We start from the raw sequence: 14,062 nt of genomic DNA, 5'->3' as shown, positions 1-14,062 counted from the left end.
CTGAGACCTAGAACAGACCATCGCCAGCATTATGGCAGAGCAAGGGGAAAAAAAGATAAGAAATCAGGAGGATTTTTTAAAAGTTTATTCTTTCTTCATAAAAGAAACATGTAAAAACTGGAAATAGCAAACTGGCTGGGCCAGAGGTCTGTATAAAAACACACAATCATGCATAGTAAAAAACCACTATTTTTATATTAGCTTTTAAGTTAACTATGTACACGTTTACAATTACTAAATAAATACATAAATACAGACTTTCTGCTTGTGTTTCATAGATAGGATTTTTTTGGCGAGGAGGGGGGAGAAGGGGCAGCAGCAGTAGGGACGGGGTGCTTCGCACTACAGGGCAGCCCTGGCCACAGAGAGGGGCTGGCGATGCCCCTCACCCTCTCCCACCGTGCTGGGGAAGGTCCCGGTGGGCTGGGCTGGACCAGGGTGGCAGCACATGTAGCCAGCTCAAGTAATGCAGTAGTTTTTCCAGCCAAGTTGTCCCTGAGCTATGTGTGAGAGCCAGAGCAAGGGGCAAAGTGTTTGAGGAGCAACCCATCCAGCTGGAAGATGGATGGCAGGTACCCACAGTCATGCTTGGACCTCAGTGCCTTTACCTTTCCATGCTGGCTGGAGGGAGACAGGGACAGCAAAGCCACCCCACGGCCAAGGGAATGAGAATTAACCAACTTGGCCAAGGTCACGGAGAAGGAGGTTTCTGGCACACCGATAGTCTGCTACCCACGTTCCCCATCCCGCTCTGAGGAGGAGCTCACTTGCTCCCCGCACTGACCCTTTTCTCAGGCAACCCCAGTGATCACAGAGCAAGTAGATCATTCCAACCCTCCCCTCACAGTCCAGTTTCAAACTGATTCCTAACAGCAAGCAGAACCGCTATCAGCTAAAATGCAATGCAGTCAATAGCTTTGAGAAAGTAACCCAAGAACCAGTTCATTCTTGCCCATTGAGCATACAGTATTAAGCTTGCTGGCCAGCTTAGAGATGTTCTACAAGCAGAAGCCGTTGCATAATGCCAGGAACCCCCCAAAAAAAAGTATTATCCAGTTAAAAACCCCAGGGATGCCTACATCCTGCAAAGGCCCTTCTCCGCACTGATCCTGAAGATGTCCATATAGTACCAGTGCTTCCAAGAGAGAGTGTCCCAGAGGCACCTTGCAATAGTTGTAGGCTCTTTGCATTGACCTAGTGAAATCAAGTCACCAGCTTGGATTTCATAAGGAAGCACCAACATCGAGCCCATAGCTTCGGCAGAGAGGGCCACAAGGCTTGTACTTCATGAGAGGATCAACTCCTCTGAGCTCAGCTGAACTGTACAATGGCTTCAAAAGCAAAGAGCCACAGGAAAGCTATAAGAAGATAAAACTGAAGTGTTCTTGGAGGTATTTATGACTTCAGTTTTAAGTAGGGAGATGCAGGGCCTGCCCTGCTCCTCAGATTAGTTCGTACTGGAAAGATCCCTGCTGGACCAGCTTGGAGGAGATGTCCTCTGCCACCCCTCCGAGATTGATCTCATGCAGGGTCTCCAGCAGCGTGTTCACAGAGGCGTTCATCCCTTCTCTGTTCTGCCACATGTTCAGCATCTGGAAGAAGGGCTCCAGCGAATACTTGTCGTTCATCTCCGCGAGGGCAATGTCATTCTCCAGCAGACCGAGGGCTCGGCCGAATCTCTTCCAGTCCTTGGTGGGCACGTCTCGGGCAAAGATGTCAAAAGAGCGTCGCAAAACTAGAGGGGGGAAGGGAAAAAGCTCAGAGAACAGGGTAGAACATGGAGAGCTGGATCAGAAAGGATTTTGCCCAGAAAGCTCATCCCGCAGGCTCACCCCCTCCCTGTCCCCCCCCCACATCCCCTGGGCCCTAACACTTACGGCTAACAGGGTCTTTTCCTTGCACTGGAACCAGATTCCTCCTGGGTTTCACACCAGGATATGAGGTCCTCGGCCCTGTCACCTGGAAAGACAACGTCCTATAGCACCCACCAAGCCCCCCGCACAAACGCTGTCCCCAAGCCCCGTTAACGGGGGAGTTGGAGACCCTCTCTCCGGGGGCTGTTGGGGCAGGAGATCACCACCACCACCCCCAGGACACCCATCGTTTCCTAGCTTTGGGATGACAGCAGGCCACGAGCAGGGGAGAGCTGCCTCATGGGTCCCAGCCAGGGAGAGAAGAGCTGTCTGTTTGCTCAGCATCAGCATTAAATCTGCAGAGGACTCTGGTAGCTGACTGCAACAAGCAGATTTTGCAGTCCTGAACCCAGAATGAGGACAAGAGACCCCTCGCCATCTCTGTGCAGAAACCACGGTTCAGCCCTGGAAGCCCCCCCAAGCTGATCAGCTTGGTGAAGGCAGAGGAAAGCATCAGACCTCGGCCGAGCACGCCAGAGCAGAGGGCCACGCTCACGTACCTGCGGTCCCGGAGCGCTGGGAGTCACTGAACCTGTCACCCTGGGGAGTAGCTGATCCCGGGAGAACAGCTCATTGCGGATGTTGTCCTGTGTCCCCGGGCCCCCACTCTGGTACCTTGTCAGCCGCCGCACCAGGTAGTCCTGTGGCAGGAGAGAAGCAGAAACCAGTTGAGTTGGGTGGTCCCGGGAAGGCAGGGCTCACACTGGCCCCGCAGGAACGCCATCTACGGTGGTGGCATCCACCCTGCCATGGTTTCAAGGGCACGGCTCGCTTGCTCATCTTGAGCTTGCAGGGGCCCCGGTCCAGCACAGCCCTCCCTTTAACCCAGGGTCCCCACCAGGGACCCTGGATGTGCCGGCACCTCTGCCAGGGAAGTGATAACGGCACTGGAGAGGGGGCTGCAAGTGCCCCACATACAGCAGGGCACTACCAGAGACCCTCCTCTGCTTGGTCCAGCTCTACCACCTCCCTGCAGGGGCGAGCCTTATTCCCCAGCTCCTTCAGCCTTCCCAGGAGCTGCAGACAAAGTGGGGAGCAGAGGGGGGACCTCATCCCAGCCCTGCAAACAGAGCCACCACCCTCCTGCCATCCTGGCAACTCACCACCACATTGCAGGACTTTCTGCTCAGGTCTCTCCCATCTCCTGGAAGATGAAAACAGTGCTGTGTGATCCCTCTTTCCCCAGGCAGGTACCTCTTCCCACCCAGCCCACACCCATGCACAGCCCCCAGCCGGGACAGGTGCTGCGGGGGTCCCCGGCACCTGGTGCTCACCTGGAGAACGGCAGCAGCAGCGCTTCCAGAGGAAGACCACAAGCAGGATAACCACAGGTACTGCCACCAGCAGCACCACGATGATCGTAATCAAGTAGTCTAAAGCAGATAAAACAGGGCATGGGGGGAGCTGCTTCTCATCTCCTCAGCAGCAGCTCACACCTCTGTCCCTCAGCTTGTCTCCCCTCCTCCAGCAGCCCCCCACTTACTAGAGGAGCCAGAGAAGGTGTCGGTGGGAGGACCACACTGGCGGTCGCTGTGTGGTGTGCAGGGAGCCAGCTCCACTTCGTCCTTGGCACACCTGGGAAAGGGGAAGATGGGGCAGGCTCAGCAGCTGGGGCTCCCAGCACAGATCCTGGTGGGATCTGCCGCGTCACCTAACTCACCGGGGCCGGCACTTCTGGCACATCTCGCAGGGGTGGTCCGGGGAGCAAAAGGTCCCGTTCCTGCAGGCACACTGCGTGTCGCTGATGGCTCGGCAGGGACTCAGCTCCACCTGATCTGTGGGCGAGAGGAGAGGCAGCTCTACCCCAGCCCCTCCGCACCATGCTCCTCCACCCCCTTCCTTCGTTAACGAGGCTAATGACCCGAGCTGACCCACAAGCCTGGGGAAGACCAATGTACTCTTTGCTGTGGAGTTTCAGCCTTACCCTTTCTTGCCCCAAACCTCACCATGCCCAAGAGAAAAGCAACGCTCGCATCAAAGCTTCACCAGCAGCCTACAACGCTGCCGTGAGCCCAGTCCTCCTGGTCCTTGCTGGATGGAGGTCTCGTGTCGAAGCTTTGCACAAGGGATGCTGCATTGAACGGAGACGTAGGTCTGGCACAAGCCGCTACACCAGTTCCAGACCCAGCCTGCTCCCCGCACCCTGAGCCACTCTTTGGGGACGCTGCAGGTGACCGTGCTCTTAAATAGAGAGGTCTCTGGTCAGCCGAACCCAGCCCCTGCTATCAGCCAGCATCGCCCTCTCACACACCAGCTCATACCTTCCCTACACGTCCGGCAGCCAAGGCACTTGGAAAAGTCATTTGGGTATTCGATGTATTCATCTTCTTTACATGGCAAACACTTGCTGGAGCCACTTTTCTCTTTACAGTGCTCTGCAACGTAGGTGCCTGACAAGAAAGGGTAGAGGAGAAAGAAAGGGTCTATCTGTGAACATAGAGCACAGGACAGAAATGTCTTTGCAGAAAGGGAGTCGATTCTGCTGTCAGTGCATTTAAGAGGCAAATTAGGAACCATTAAAAGGAAAACATTTATGTAATGAGTCCTTAGATCTCATGACAGCAGAGCAGGGGAGAGCCAGAGCACCCGCTGCCTCCTCGCAAGGAGCAGGGACACACGGGTTCTGCAGGCAGCAACAGGGCAAGGCTGCGCGTGCTGCGACGTCTGAGACCATCTTACCCGCCGGGCACTTCTTGCAATAGAGATCGCTGTCTTGGACTTGGTAAAACTCTTCTCCTTCCCTGCTTGCGTCCAAGGGATCCGACTTGTCCCTCCTATCCAGTGCTACTGCAGCAACTCCCAACACAGCCTCCTGTTAAAAAAATACAAAAAACCTGGGTTAAAAACCACCCCAAGTCCACCGGGCAAGGGAAGAAAGAGAAGGGCAAGAGCTGGTCTGCCCAGTGCGCTCAGGCGAAGCGGGAGAGGAGAGCTGGGATGGCTCGGAGCCGCTGGACCCAGCGGCCAAACCTGCCCTTGATGCAGGCGAAGGGCACTTCCCCCATCCCAGGGTGGTTATTCCCTTGGCAAGGCACAAGGAGGAGGTTTGCAGAGGGATTCCCGTGTGCCAGGTTATCAGCAAGGCAAAGGCTCGCTAACGCTTCCTTAGGATAACATCAGGCCCCTTTTCCTTCCCCAATTTCTGAGTGCATGAACCAACAGCACCGAAGAAAATGGAACGGTAGGGAAGAGGAACAGGGAGGGCGTTTGTGGGGAGGAAACCGGCCCGGTGTCAAGGCTGGTATGTGGCTGCTGTGCCCACAAGAAACACCCGGGCTGCTCAGGGCTCCCAGGGAACAGCATGGCCTCCAGCGTTTCCGTATGATCCCTGTTATCTTGCTGCGGATCGGGAAGCCAACGGCCCCGTTTCCGCCAGCTCACCGTGCACCTTTCTGCTGGCTCAGCTCTTTCTGTACCCGCTGGGTCGCTCCAGCTGCGGGGGGACGATGCTGGAGAGGAACGGCCACACGCCCCATCAGGGTTTGGGGGGCCTTTGGGCACTCCATGTCCCCGAGGGGCACGGTGCCCTTGGCACCTCAACCAGCACAGAGCACAGCCACTCCGTGGCTATAAATGGATCTAAACCTGCCCCTACTTCCAGCCTCTGCCCCTCTACCCTGGGTTACAGCAGGGGGTGATGCCCGGCCACGCTGTGTGCTGCATGGCAGGGACAGTCTGGCAGAGGCACTTTCCCCGTTCTCTCCCATACGCCGGGCATGAAACCCGCCTCTTAAAGGAAATATTTCTTCTGTGAGTCACGAGCTGCCTTGCAAGGCTGAAACAATAGAGGCAAGCTGTCCCTTGAGCCAGCCTGGCCATCTGCAGCCATCCACAGAGCCGATCCCCCCTCCTCCTCCTCCCCGGACACTTCCCGCGCTTGTACAAGGAAGGGTGTGAGCATCAAAACCGGTTGCGGCAGATCTGGTGGTCACGGGGCTGCAGAGGGGTGACGCAGACCCAAACACACCACCGCTGAGACCGGCCAGGCCACGGAGAGGGTGATCCCCCACCGCCACCACGGCACAGACCCCCCGAGCGGTCCGGGAACGGGACCATCTCCAGACCCTGACTTGGAGGAATCAAATCCACATCCCTCCAACAGCTTCTGGCTCTGCGTCTCCTGCTGCTGCTTTCTCCAGCTGGGAAGGTTTGCAAGTTTATCAAGTGTTTTTCTATCCAGCTTAGGAGATAAGTCTTGCTTTTACTTCCCAGCCACAAGCAGCTCTCAGGGCTTTACCCACTGTGGTCTTGAAAGTCTTCAGGGACTGAGGAACTGTCCCACTGCCTCACTGTCCCCGTGGGGGAATAAAAAAAGGTTTCTACCCCATTCAAGCTCTGCCAGGCCGTGAAGGTGATCAGAGCAAAAACACCACGCTGTTTGGAAAGGCCCCTCAGGCACAGGATTTCATTGCTTTTCACGAAACAGCGACTCAGCGGAGCTTGCACAAGTGCACGATAAGGTTATCGGCCCACACCACCTTCCCCAGCAAGTGCAGTTCGAGTACACCAGCCCGCAGCAGAGCCCGTGGCAGGCGAGGGCTGCCATCCCTGACTAACCCAACAGTCTTGCAAAACACAGGAAGAAACCAGGCTGGGAGCCGTGGGTGAGACGCAATGGTATTCAAGGGTAGTTTTCACCCACAGTAAACATCCCAAGAAAGCAACGTTGCCTCAAGGCAGAGGAATTACCAGGCACAGGAATCCCCAATACCCTCATCAGCTAAAAGCCTCTTCCTTCTGGATGAGCAGGTCTGGGAAAGAAAAGCTCTGGGAAGCATCAAGCTTTGAACTTTCCCTTCTTCCATCCCCAATTTGGTTTTCTCCTGAAGTGATCCCGAGGAAGGAGCTGGACCCTACAGCAGAAGACAGACCCTTCGCTGCGCTCCTGACCATCAAGGAGCATCCATGCAGCACGAATACGCAGCCCGCGACGGTAGCACGGGAGGATCTCGGCCAACAGAGCTAAGGATCAGCGATAAGAGAGATGCTAGGCAGACACCTGACATGCCTCTGCTCCGAGGGCGCAGCTCTGACGAACGCGGGGTTTCCCCCCACCCCAAGACTTTCCACGGATGGAATTTGAGCTCCCGCAAACAGAGATCCAGCGACATTCCTCCTCGGAAGCCTGTGGCCCAGGTATGACGCAACAAGCATTGGTATGCAGAGGAAGGAACTGCAGCCACAATATCGTATGATTATCACATGGGGCATCATCAGTCCTGATCGGTTCCCCCTCTCCTTTTCTTTCATTAAAAAGGGAAAAAAAAAACCAACAAACCACAACGTAAAAGAAAGAGGCTGTTAAGAGCATGCCCGTAGATGATGGGTTTAGTTAAGGCTTGACTTTATCAGGAAAGTCTAAATAAACTGTTAAAAACAATATAGGGAAGGAACTGGATGAGAAGCTCACCCTCTTTTACAACCTGTTACAGGCAGTGCTGATTTCAGCAACAGCAATTCCAGCACAGGAGCAGCAACCATGGGTCCCGGGGCCGCGGCTCCACTGGGCTCCCCCACGGCAGCAGGGATTGCAGGCCAGCCCCGGGATAAAACTCAGGGCAAGATCCCTGGGATAAAACTCAGAACTCAGGGCAAGATCCCTGGGATAAAACTCAGGGCAAGATCCCACTGACTTCTGGGGAGATGAGACTTTAGGTATTTCCCAGCTCTATAGCAACGCCCAATCCATGGGGAAATATGATACGCACAGGTGAGATTTTTCTTTCCTAAAAGCCAGCGGCACTAAGGTTTGGACATCCTTTGGGCAAGCTGGAGAGGCAGCATTCCTGCACCAGGCAGCCCAGAGCTGCCTGTATCCGACCCCAATGCTTTCAAACATCCCGCGCAGTCTTGGCATTGCCACGAGAGATCTCGACACTGAATGGCAAACAAGGCTTGGAAGCGAAGGGAGTGGAAATCCCCTCCAGCACCGGCAGCGCCATAGGACAAGCCTCCAGCCTCACGGCCTTCACACCACACACACAGCCACCCAGCCAAGCGCTTGCCCGCTGCCCCGCACCCAGGAGGGCTGAGATCACCCTTCCCATCCCACCTCCACGCTGCTGCTTCCACCCTGCCCCACAGCCTCAGCCCCACACACCCCCCGTGCCCTGCAAACCTGCCCCGGTGAGCCCCCGCAGCCCCGCTCCCCTCCCACAGGCCCTGCCCAGGTGAGCCCCCCAGCCCACATCTGCCTAGGTGAGCCCCCCATAGCCTCACCTCTCCCCATAGCCCCATAGCCCCTGTGAGCCCCCCCCGATAACCTCACCTCTCCCCATAGCCCCTGTGAGCCCCCCCGATAACCTCACCTCTCCCCATAGCCCCTGTGAGCCCCCCCCGATAACCTCACCTCTCCCCATAGCCCCTGTGAGCCCCCCCATAGCCTCACCTCTCCCCATAGCCCCCGTGCCATGTGAGCCCCCCCATAGCCTCACCTCTCCCCATAGCCCCAGTGCCATGTGAGCCCCCCCATAGCCTCACCTCTCCCCATAGCCCCTGTGAGCCCCCCGATAGCCTCAGCCCCCCTTCCCCAGTCCCTGGACCGGGTGAAGCCCCACACAACCCCTGGGCCAGGTGAGCCCCACTATCCCCTCCCCAACCTCTGACCCATGTGAGCACCTACCCCCCCGCCTCCCCCACAATCACTGGTAAAGGGGACACACCCCCCCCAATCCCACACTCTCCCCCAGGTAAGCCCCCAGCTCCCCTACACCCAGGGGCACCCCCATTCACACAGACCCCCCCCCCGCCTGGCTGAACCCGCACCCCCAGCCCAGGGCAGCCCCCCAAACACCCCTGCTGCCCCCTCCCCACCTTACCCCCCCCCTTTCCCAGCCCGGCGGACCATGCCCCTCGACGGCGCGGCAAGCCCGGGCATGCCACGGCAACACCGGGCAGCACCGACGGGGATCCCCGCACCCCCCCGAGCTCCCCACGATCGCAACCCGGCCCCACGCACCGTGACCACCACCAGCAGCAGCAACCAGCGCCGTCGGGGCGCTCCACGCAGCGTCGAGCCCATTTTGCGCGGGTGGGAGCGGAGCGCGGCGGCGGCGGCCGCGCCACCGGGCACGGCTCGGGGCTGAGCACGGCTGCGGGCAGGGCTCCGGGATGGCCACGGCACCGGGGAGGGCTCGGTACAAGCCCCGGGACGACTCGGCTGCCACAGGACGAGCGGCTCCGGGCGCAGTGAATGAGGCAACGGGGCGCAGGGGGCTTATATAGGCGGAGGAGGAAGAGGAGGGCGGGCGCTCCAGAGAGGAGAGCTGGCCGCGGGGAGGAAGGCTGGCCCCGGGGGAGGAGGGCTGCGTCTGGGCCAAGCCTCCTCCGGAGCCTGCCACCACCGGGGAACCGCAGCACGGTTTCAGCGTGGGGTGTGGGAACAGCCCCGTTTGCTGGGGAAGCTGAAGTCGCCTTTCACAGCGCTTTTATTTTTTAGCGGTGCTTTTTTTTTTCGTTTTTTTCTTTTTCTTTTTTTCTTTTCTTTTTCTTTTTCCTTTTCCCCCTTTTTTCCCCCCTTTTTCCCTTTTTCCCCCCCTTTTTTCCTTTTTTCCCCCCTTTTTTCCTTTTTTCCCCCTTTTCTCCTTTTTCCTCTCTTTTCTCTCTTTTCTCTTTTCTTATTTTTGTTCTTTTCTCTTTTTGCTCTTTTTTCCTCTTTTTTTCTTTTTTTCTCTTTTTGCTCTTTTTTTCTCTTTTTCTTTTTTCTCTTTTCTCTTTTCTCTTTTTGCTCTTTCTTTCCCTTTTTTTTCTCTTTTTCTTTTTTTCTCTTTTTTCTTTTTTCTCTTTTTTCTTTTTTCTCTTTTTTCTTTTTTCTCTTTTCTCTTTTTTCTCTTTTCTCTTTTTTCTTTTTTCTCTTTTCTCTTTTTTCTCTTTTTTCTCTTTTTTCTCTTTTTTCTCTTTTCTCTTTTTTCTTTTCTCTTTTTTCTTTTTTCTCTTTTTTCATTTTTTCTCTTTTTTCATTTTTTTCTTTTTCCCTTTTCCCCCCCCTTCTTTTTTCCATTTTCTTTCCCTTTTTTTTTCTTTTCCCCTGTGCCAAAATTGAAGCTCCCAAATCAGATAGGAGCAATCAAGAATGCTTCTCCCAGGGTGTTCTCGCTTCTCCGGCTTGCATTTTTTCCCCATCACGCAGCAGCCGCCTCAAGCGAGCAAAGCCACAGGTTTTTGTTTTCCAGGGAAAAGGGGGTTACACAAATACAGCCTGGTGAGAAATCCCGGCTGCTGCCAGGGCTCCTGGGAGGCTGCAAGGTGCAAAGGCACAGCACAGCTCTGCTGAAACGCTTGCCTGTCTTGCAAACCGTCATCTTTTCGCCTCTAAGCTGGAAAGTGGGGGAATTCCGCCTCGGGTTTGGTTGCTTTTTTTGGGGGGGGGAGGGCGGACTTGAGCTGAAAGCGAAAAAAATTAAAAAAAGTTAAACCTTTGGACTTTCTGCCGTTACACAACCAGCTCTTCTGCGGTCAGGTTATCTGGATAGTGTGTAAGAAAAATTACTCTGACAAAACACAGCGGAGGTAGAGGCACGGGTGACTTGTTAATCTTTTCCTAGCCCTGAACTCCAGGCTAACTAATCCTGGTGTGCGTTAGCGGGATTCAACAGCCCAAGGCTTCAAGCAGCCTCCCTCCCTTCCTCAGAAATGCCGTGACTCACCGGAGGCTGCGGATGAATAACTTGTGAGTGACTGATCCTTTTCTTAACGCTGCCCAAGGCAGAGGCAACCGCAGGTGAGAGCCTGAAAGCGGGTGGCAGGGCTCAGGTGAGAAAATCCAGGTGCGAACCGGGCTGCTGACCAGCTCACCGGTGTCGTCGTCAGCCCCAGGGCTTGGAGGAAGGCAGCGAGGCTCCTCAGATCCAATGGGATCAGCAAAGCCGTAGCTAACCCACTCAAGATGCGGATATTTGGGAAGCATCTTCACTTTGGTGGCCATGCTTGTGGCAAAGTGAGCGCTCGTGCGTCCCGCCATGCTGAGCAATGGAAACCTGGTTTTCTCCTTGCAGAAGTCAGGGCCTGTCTGTGCCGACAATAATTAAGCTGAAGCGTGATTTGAAGGAGAAGAATTCCTGGTTGTTTCCTGGGTGGGTGCTTCTATTACAAGCCCCAAAAGTATGCAGGGCCTTTTGTTTAACCAAAACCATGTGTTCTGTGCTCTAGATACCACTGACTTCAGCTGAAGTCATTTGGATCCTTAGAGAAAATTAACTTTTCAGTTAAGTCAGAATAAATGCTAGTCCACAGCTTCAGTGTATTTGCATATTCAGTGGGAAGGGGAAGGACCCGGGCTGCCCACTCTCTGAAAAAAAAAACCCTGAAGCCCTTTAGGGATCTGCTGCGCATCACCTCAGACGAGAAGGGGCTGGACGTGGGGCAAGGGAGATGCAGAAATGGAGCTTCCCAGTTTGCCCCACCGTTTATACTGGGCCCTCAGACACATCTCGGCAGCGGGAGGCCAACCCTCAGCATCCAGACCCCGAGCCCTCACCCTCCTCCTGCCAAACACTTGCTACAAAGCTGCAGCGCCTTCTCCATCCATCTCAATCTCCCCATTTATAAAATCGGACTGCGTTATCTGTGCTGACAAACCACAGAGATAATGTTTTTGCGCAACTCCAAACAAAGATGGCTTTGTGTCCAGCCTGTGGGTATTTAAGCTACCGAGGGAGGTTGGCGATGCTCGCCCTCTCCCACTCCCCAGCCGTCCCGAGGGGTGGGACGCACCGGCAGATACGTCATTCACCCGCCAAGCAAGAATTTCCACCCTGGCCGTGCTGGCACGCCGACTGTTTCCATTTAAGGCTGATTTGCGGGGCAGGCTCTGGTCACGGGCGAGAGAGGGTTGTGTGTTTATCACCCAGGGACAGGCCTCTCGGCAGGCACCCCCTCCTTATCGCCGGCAGCCTTCTCATCCCCGCGGCTCCCTCTGAGCCAGGAGCCCCCCAGAAGCCGGGCCAGGCTGCACCGCAACAGAAGCATCGAGGGTAAATTAAGCACAAGGAGAAGAAGAGGGGACCCACCGTGGTTTTGGGATAGCAAATTCCCCCCCTGCTTCCTCAGCTCTGTTGCAAGTGGAAAATAAAATGAGTGGAAGGGGTTGAGCAGGACCGTGGCTCGCTGCCGGGAGAAGGGAGATTTGAGCCCGAACTGCCCACAGCGGACAGCCGCAATAAACGGCCGCCTGGGGAAGCCTAGTCTTATCGGCCACGGTTAGTGGTTAACCTCGCGCGAGCTGGCTGCCCCTGCGGCGCTTGACAGTTCAGACCCTTGAAATATTCGTGTCCTGTCTAATGTGGCAGCTGTTTGTTCATCATCCGTCTTTAAAAGAGATTGGGGGGGGGGTGAAGGTGGCTCTAATCTCCCCTTCCAGAGCATCTTTCTTTTAACTGTGATCCCCAGCACACCCCGGGGAGGTGATGGGGTACGTGCCGACATATGTATTATTTTTGAACATCAGCATTCAGCTTTACCTTCAGCTTTTTGTTGCCTCTTGTCTGTTTTTGTGCCTGGGAGGGATCTGAAGCCGTCCGATAATTTTGATCTTCCCTGCCTCTGGATAAACAAATGGTTTGTCTCATAAATGCCTGGTTCCTCTTTAAAAGAGGGAAGAGATGCCTCTTTAAAAAAGAGGGAAAAGACTGTCTTGCGGGCAGCCCAGGCTGTGAACTTCATGAGAACGGAGCTCAATTCCCCACTGCACTGCAGCCCCTTGCCTGCACAAGCCTGGGCAAGCCACACCGTCCCTCGGTGCCTCAGTTTCCTCTCTGCGGCAGAGGGGTGCTCAGACTTCTGTCTTCACTCCCTTTGCCTGCCTTGGGGTTCGGGAGATGCTCGGGGCAAGCGGGTGGATTTTCCTTTTTCCCTTCACCTTTCCTGCTGCAGCTTCCCCAGCACACAGCCGCTGGGCAGGGGAAAGGGTTAAACGCTTCCCCTTCCCCTGCCAACCCAGAACGCTCCTAAAAGCAAGGGGAAACTTTAAACAGCAAATGTGGAGTCTGAACTAAGATCTGCTCCTTTCCCTGCCCTCCCCTTCCCTCCTCGCTTTCCTCCCCTTGAATCAGGACTTAAAAAAGGAGCTCTGGGATGAAGGAGAGGGCTGAGGGTGTTGCAGACTGTGAACGGCAGCCCAGGCTCCGTATCCAAACCAAGGCACCTGCCTGCTTTGAAACTGGAGCAGAAACTGGAGCCAAAACCTCTGGCTCGGCAGGTCCGAGGTTTGAAAGGATTGATATTGCAGAAAATCCAGCTTTCTGCTCAACCTTGGAGAGTCTCATCCCAGGTTAAATCTCCGTGAGGCGAAGCTAGGATGTTACAAACTCCTAGAAAAGCCTGCGGCCGCCCCGCAGATGCCTGCTCTCGCATCCCAACTGCTCCGGCGGCAGTGAGACCCGCTGGCTTGGCAGCAGAGCCGCCGCCTGCCGAACCGCTGCCCGGCAGGACCCCTCTCATCCCTGCCACACGTAAGCCCTGCGACTCCACAAAGGGACCGAGCTGCTGCTGTTGTATCTCCTTGCACAGCTACAAAAGCAAATTAAAAATTGGCTTTGGGGGTTATACACTGAGGATGCCCTGAATCTGTTCCCCAAATTTCTCAAAGCACATGGATACGTTCTTCAGCCAATATATATTTTAATTTATATCTTGTATCAGAGTTTTTTCCACAGCTGAATTTCCAGGAGGGAGTTTCTTGTCTGGAGCAGGAGCGGGATCACACCACCGCTTGGCTCTTTTTATCACCGAGCACATGATGCCCCGGTCTAACAGCCTCTGGCGCTGCAGGTTCAAGGCCGATTTTCCCAGGTGTATAAACACAGCGCCGTGCAGTGCCTTTGAACAAGACTCGTGGTTTGAGCCCAGGAACCTGTTCGGCTTCCTGGACACAGTGTTTGCTTTGCTGACTGCAGCCAAAACGTGCCCTCCTTAGCAGGGAAGAGCCGGGCTGGTTTTTGGCACAAGGGCTCCCGGAGATCGCAGGTCCTCGGGCTTCACAGTTAGAATGCAACATTACTTTGGGGTTAGCACTGAAAGGATTAATATAAAATTTCAGCTTGACAGAAAGCTTGGAAGAAGATAAAAATAGGCTCTTGCCTCTGCTGAGTCATCTCCTGATTTAAAACACGGATGGGGTGTGTTTAAAGGCTCCTCTGAGATCTGCTGCCTTC

The 14,062-nt window shown here is 55.1% G+C and overlaps 1 protein-coding gene across 1 annotated transcript; it reads right to left on the bottom strand.

Annotated features, from left to right (window-relative positions):
* Window positions 1–70: 70 nt before the first annotated feature.
* Window positions 71–9,399, bottom strand: LOC104019542 (tumor necrosis factor receptor superfamily member 10B). Its single transcript, XM_087762905.1, has 10 exons — window positions 8,872–9,399; window positions 4,593–4,725; window positions 4,175–4,303; window positions 3,574–3,688; window positions 3,397–3,488; window positions 3,188–3,286; window positions 3,017–3,057; window positions 2,414–2,554; window positions 1,878–1,959; window positions 71–1,735 (listed from the first exon to the last, which is right to left on the bottom strand). The coding sequence occupies exons 1-10, from the start codon at window positions 8,932–8,934 to the stop codon at window positions 1,443–1,445; spliced, it is 1,188 nt and encodes a 395-aa protein (XP_087619031.1). The 5' UTR covers window positions 8,935–9,399; the 3' UTR covers window positions 71–1,442.
* Between the last annotated feature and the right edge of the window lie 4,663 nt (window positions 9,400–14,062).

The sequence above is a fragment of the Nipponia nippon genome, unplaced genomic scaffold (genome assembly GCF_047370975.1).
Source record: "Nipponia nippon isolate SJK-2023a ecotype South Korea unplaced genomic scaffold, ASM4737097v1 scaffold_27, whole genome shotgun sequence".
NCBI classification, from domain to species: Eukaryota; Metazoa; Chordata; class Aves; order Pelecaniformes; family Threskiornithidae; genus Nipponia; species Nipponia nippon.
The sequence above is the reverse complement of the archived record's forward strand: the minus strand, read 5'-3'. Positions and strand labels throughout refer to the sequence as shown.

Bases quoted from the DNA above. Each gene is read 5' to 3' on its own strand.
- LOC104019542 (XM_087762905.1), bottom strand. From the start codon at position 8,934: ATGGGCTCGACGCTGCGTGGAGCGCCCCGACGGCGCTGGTTGCTGCTG. The intron at 4,304-4,592 runs GTAAGATGGTCT...CTTTCTTGTCAG, and splicing joins TTGCAAGAAGTGCCCGGCGG to GCACCTACGTTGCAGAGCAC. The intron at 2,555-3,016 runs GTGAGTTGCCAG...CTCCTGCCACAG, and splicing joins GAAAGTCCTGCAATGTGGTG to GACTACCTGGTGCGGCGGCT.